Here is a 5,231-nt window from a genome sequence, read left to right on the forward strand (position 1 = left end):
AATAAATAAATAAATAAATAAATAATAAAAATAAAAAAATTTGTTGTGTTTTTTTTTTTTTAAATAGAGAAAACAAATGTCTATAGACTGAGCAGTAGGAGCCGATGGAATAATAAAAGAAGATGAAATATTTATTTAATTTTCTTGGTAGAGTAGATGTGCAGAGTAGATTTGGAAACTACTGGCAAACCTCATTTCATTGCGCTTTGCAGATTCTGTTTTTTTACAAATTGAAGGTTTGTGACAACCCTTCATCTAACCCTATTTTCCCAATAGAGTTTGCTCACTTCATGTCTCTGTGTCACATTTTGGTAATTATAAAATATTTCAGACTTTTTCATTTTTATTATATTTGTTATGCTGATCTGTAATCAGTCATTGCTTTGGGGAATGAACTGTGCCTATCTGTGTAAGACAGTGAACTTAATCGCTAAAGGTTGTGTGTGTTCTGCCTGCTCTACCAACTGGCTGCTCACTACTTCCTCCCTCTCCTCAGGTCTCCCTATTCCCTGAGACAAAAACAGTATTGAAATTAGGCCAAGTCATAACTCTCAAATGGCTTCTAAGTGAAGCAAGCATTGCAAGTTTTTCACTTTTAATAAAAAACTGGAAATGATTAAATTTAGTGAAGGATGCATGTTGAAAGTTAAGATAGGGCAAAAGTTAGGCCTCTGGTGCCAGCAGTTAGCCAAGTTGTGAGTGGAAAGGAAAAGTTCTTGAAGGAAATTAAAAGTGCTACTCCAGTGAACACACAAATGATAAGAAAGCAAAAGAGCCTCATTGTGGATATGGTGAAAGTTTTAGTGGAATTATCAGGCCCGGGCAAACAGTGTCAGTCAGCTTGACGGAGACTCAGATATGGCACTCACCTGCAGGCTCAGGGGGAGGAGGGCTCAACAAAGGAACAATGGTGTCTGCCAGCACTTCTGTCTGAGAGAAAGCTGCCTCTCCTTCTGTTGCCCCAATGGCAGACAACTCAGCTCCTCCCCACGTGCTCCTGGTGTGTCTAGCATTGGAACTCAGAGTGACTGAGTCTGAGTAAGTCCCTGTGTGGGCTTTGTAAGAGGAATGCCTAGGAGTCCAGCTTCCCTCCTACTCAGCCACAATTCCCACTGTTTTTTACAGAGAGAAGTTATGGGTTCTTCTCTTCCTACCACTGGAACCATCAGCTGGGTGGGCTGGTGTGGGGCTGGAACCCCTCGCTCCTCAGGGAGGACCTCTGCAGCCAAGATATCCCTCCAGATTTTTTATCCACCACATGTGGTGTGGGACCAGCCTGTTCAGAATCTTCATCCTCTTACCAGTCTTAATGTGGCTTCTTCTTTATATATTCAGTTGTAGGACTTCTGTTCAGCTAGATTTCAGGCTGTTCTGAATGAAGGTTTTTCGGTAGGTTACGTGTAATTTTGATGTAGTTGTGGAAGGATTCCAGTACTACATTTACCTATGTCACCATCTTGACTGGAACCCCCTAAACTTTGTTTTTTAATGGAAGAATTTCTTAACCAGCAGTATTTGAAATGATATGTATATGCATAAATGCAGTGGCCGATCCTGCGCCTACTTGACATTCTTGTCACTGAGTATGTTTGAGATGTTGATGGGCCAAGTATTACAGAACTTGTGGTTTGAATTCTTACTTTGAGGGAGAGGGTTAAACAGGAAGAACTTTCTTTGCATTCCCTTCCATATCTGGTGTTTTGTGACTATGTGACCCTCCACATCACTCTTTTGAGTGTTCTGACTCATAAATTTTGGGTTTTAAAAATAATTTTTCATAAAGTTTTTTTAGAGAAATATTTCATTTTTTATGTTTAATATGTTTTTATCAACTATTTTTGAAGTTCTACCATGTACCAGGTATAAAAGGTTAATTACATAATGAAATTCAATGAGTGGTAATTGCTATTAATATTATTTCAAAGTTCCATGTCCCTTCAGAGATAGAAACACAATGCAAATAATAGTATAAATAACATAAATATTACTTTGTCATTTGAATAATTTATTCTCACTTATAAGCTCCAATGATACTCCCAACATTTTCACTATTATAATGAGTCAAGTTAAGAAAGACTCTATTGATTAATTATATATAGAGCCCATGACCCATATGCAGTAGAGAAGAAGCAATTACTAAACTACCATAAAATAGTCCACAGCCGTCAGTTCAATAGTGCAGTCACTAGAGAAAGGACATTTATTCGAGTGTCCTATACGTAAGTTGGAATTCAATTTGCAAGAGCCTCACCATAGGTAAATGTCCTTTCTGTCTTTCATGGTCAGGTGGTATAGGATTGTAACTGAATGGCCTGTCATTTGTTTCTACATTTCAACCATCTGAGAGCTGCTCCTTGCTATGACAGAAATCACTTAGGTTTTCTTTGGGTACCTAAACTGTCTGACAGTTAGGGAACCAATACATCCTGTTATACAGCATTCAGACCTGCTATTAGTATAAAGGTAACACTAAGGATGTGTTTCCTTACAGGATAGTGCAGAATTGATCACTTCCCTGCTTCACAGTGGAGCTGACATACAGCAGGTTGGGTATGGTGGTCTCACTGCCCTGCATATTGCTACAATAGCTGGTCACCTGGAGGTAAGTCACACCTTAGTTACCTGTAAAAATAAACCTGCCTCTTTGTATTCTTGTTCATATACTGGCTTCTTTTCAAATACCGGCTTCCTGGAAGTTGTTTACTTTTTAGCTACTAAACCCACTCATTTATTTTTTGGATCAAATTAAGCTATAAATGTTCTTTTGATAGTCAATTCAATCTACTTTATAACAGTGTAATAAAGCATCAATTAATATAAAAATGGCTTGATACACAGAGACTTTACAGCAGTAAGTAAGAGTCTAAGTTTAGGATAGTCTAAGTTTAGTTTCCATCACTTACTATGTTTACCTCAAACAAGTTACTGTACATCAAGACATCTATCTATGTTTTCTTCATTTATAAAATAGAAATAGTAAACAACCTATTGTAATGATTAAATTAGATAATCCATGTAAAGCACTTTGCTGATTGTTTCATACAGAGTAAGGACTCAATGAAAGATTATTCATTGTGCACTAGATCCTGATCTAGTTGTTGAAGTAACATAGCAAGAAAGACAGGCAAATATTCATTATCTTAGAGTTTAGTTGTTGGGATGAGACAAACAATAAAGAAAGTAAAATATTATACAATGTTAGTAGTGAGTACTAGGAAATAATAAAATGATGTAAAATGAAAACAGAGTGATGAAGAAGTAGGTACCATTTTATAAGCTATAATAGAGGCCCAGTGCATGAAATTTATGCACGAGTAGGGTCCTTAGGCCTGGCCGGCAATCAGGGCCGATTGGGGCCTTCCAGCTGCTGGCCGGGGCCTTCCTTTGTTCCGCGCTGCCCCCTGGTTGTCAGTGCACGTCATAGTGAGCGATAGAACTCCCAGTCTCCTGGTCAAACTCCCGAGGGGACACTTTGCATATTAGCCTTTTATATGTATAGATAGTGACACTATGTATCATATATATAATAGCACATATAGAAACCCTGAGGTAGAAAAGAGCTAGATGTGTTTGAGGGATGCGAGTGAGCCAACGTTATTACTGTAGTGTGAGCTGGAGGTGGAGTGATGGAGATGAGGTCAGGTGTCACACTGTAAGGCTCTTACTTTCAATAAGTATTAGCATATTAATAGCAAAGTAGTTTTCTTCATGTTGACATTTTCACTCCTTACTATGTCATCTTATTTCCCACAAAATAAACCTTTTTAGTGACATTCATTGTAAGTATTAGGGAATTTGTGTTAATTAAGAGAGGGGAAATCCATATAGAGTCACTTAAGTATAATCTTTTTATAAAAAATAAACCAATTGAGGCCAGTGATAAAGTAAATGAAAGGTAAGTATCAAGAAGCCTGAGTGGAAGAATTTTTGATGTAGACCTTGAGTGCTAGTGAAACACCTTCGAGCTCTGAATACCAGGAAAATGACAGAATATTTTTTTGTAAAGCAAAATCCTTTTTGCCTGGTGCTAAATTAATTACATATGCAAGTGCTAGATCTAAAACAGGGTCAATAGCAAGGTGGTTAAGAGCTTTGTCTTTTCATTTCCTACTCAAATAGCTCTTTTCTTGCTTTGTAATCATAGTTTGGAAGGAACTATCATATTGATTCTACAAGCCTTAGGGAAAATTCTACTAATATAATTCCAAATTGTTCTCTACTTTTCTTTTGCAATTCTCCATGGGTTCTCTATCTTCCTTTATGAGCTGTTGTAACATTTAATGACTTTTAATGTCACTCATCAATGGTGCATAAAACAGGTATACATTTATTAGGCTTTATTCTCTTCTTATCTAATAGACTAAATAAGTTATAGATCAGATAATAAAAGATAATGGTATCCCAAAAACCTCATATTAAAAATGCAGAATTTTTTCTTTGACTTATTTCAAAACTATTAATTGTAATAAATACTCAATTTCAATGTGTTTTAGTTGCCCTCATAGTCGTTCATTCATTTAACAGATATTTTTGAGCCTTTACTTTTTTCATAGCATAGTGCTAGAATATGGGAACGATACAAGAACATATGACATTGTATTTCCCCCTAAGCACTTTATAATGTAGTTGCACACACAAAATGAATACCCAGGAAAAATTACATAAGCAATTTAAAAGTAAAATAACAATCTATATATATAAAAACCCAGCAACCAGAACGCCATAACAACCAGAGCAACCGGTCACCGTGACACCGACTGTGGCCAGCAAACTGGCTTGATTGGGGGGTGGGGCTGGCCAGCCAACCTTCCTCGGCTCCTCCCCCCAGCTGACCCCTCCCCTGATTGGCCTTTCCCACCCTGATCAAGGACGGGGTGGCCGGCCAACCCCCTGTGACCCTTTCCCCCTGGCCAGTCCCACCCCCAATTGGCCTTCCCCACCCTGATTGCTAGTAGCCCCTCCCTTGACAGGACCATCCCCTGATCGGCCCCCCACCCCAACTGGCCAACTGCCTGCAGCCCCTCCTCCCAGCCCCAATGGGCCCCTACCACCCTGATTAGCCCATGGCCCCTCCCCTCAGCCAGCTCTGCCCCCCATCAGCCCTCCCACTCTGATCAGGGGCAGGGCCAGCTGGCCAACCAATCATGGCCCCCCTCCTCCAGGCTGCTGGCCCCTGATCAGTCATCCCTACCCCACTCAGGGGCTGGGCTGGCTGGCCTATCCCCCCCAGT

General features: G+C 39.4%; 1 protein-coding gene across 1 annotated transcript in view; it reads left to right on the forward strand.

Moving 5' to 3' along the window:
* The window catches only part of LOC102250129 (serine/threonine-protein kinase TNNI3K), a 317,621-nt gene that overhangs the window by 46,797 nt on the left and 265,593 nt on the right, over positions 1-5,231 (forward strand). Inside the window, exon 6 of the mRNA XM_005871916.2 lies at positions 2,492-2,602. Coding sequence (XP_005871978.1) covers positions 2,492-2,602 — 111 coding nt within the window. The remainder of the gene's footprint in view (positions 1-2,491; positions 2,603-5,231) is intronic.

The sequence above is a fragment of the Myotis brandtii genome, unplaced genomic scaffold, assembly GCF_000412655.1.
Source record: "Myotis brandtii unplaced genomic scaffold, ASM41265v1 scaffold36, whole genome shotgun sequence".
Taxonomy (NCBI): Eukaryota; Metazoa; Chordata; class Mammalia; order Chiroptera; family Vespertilionidae; genus Myotis; species Myotis brandtii.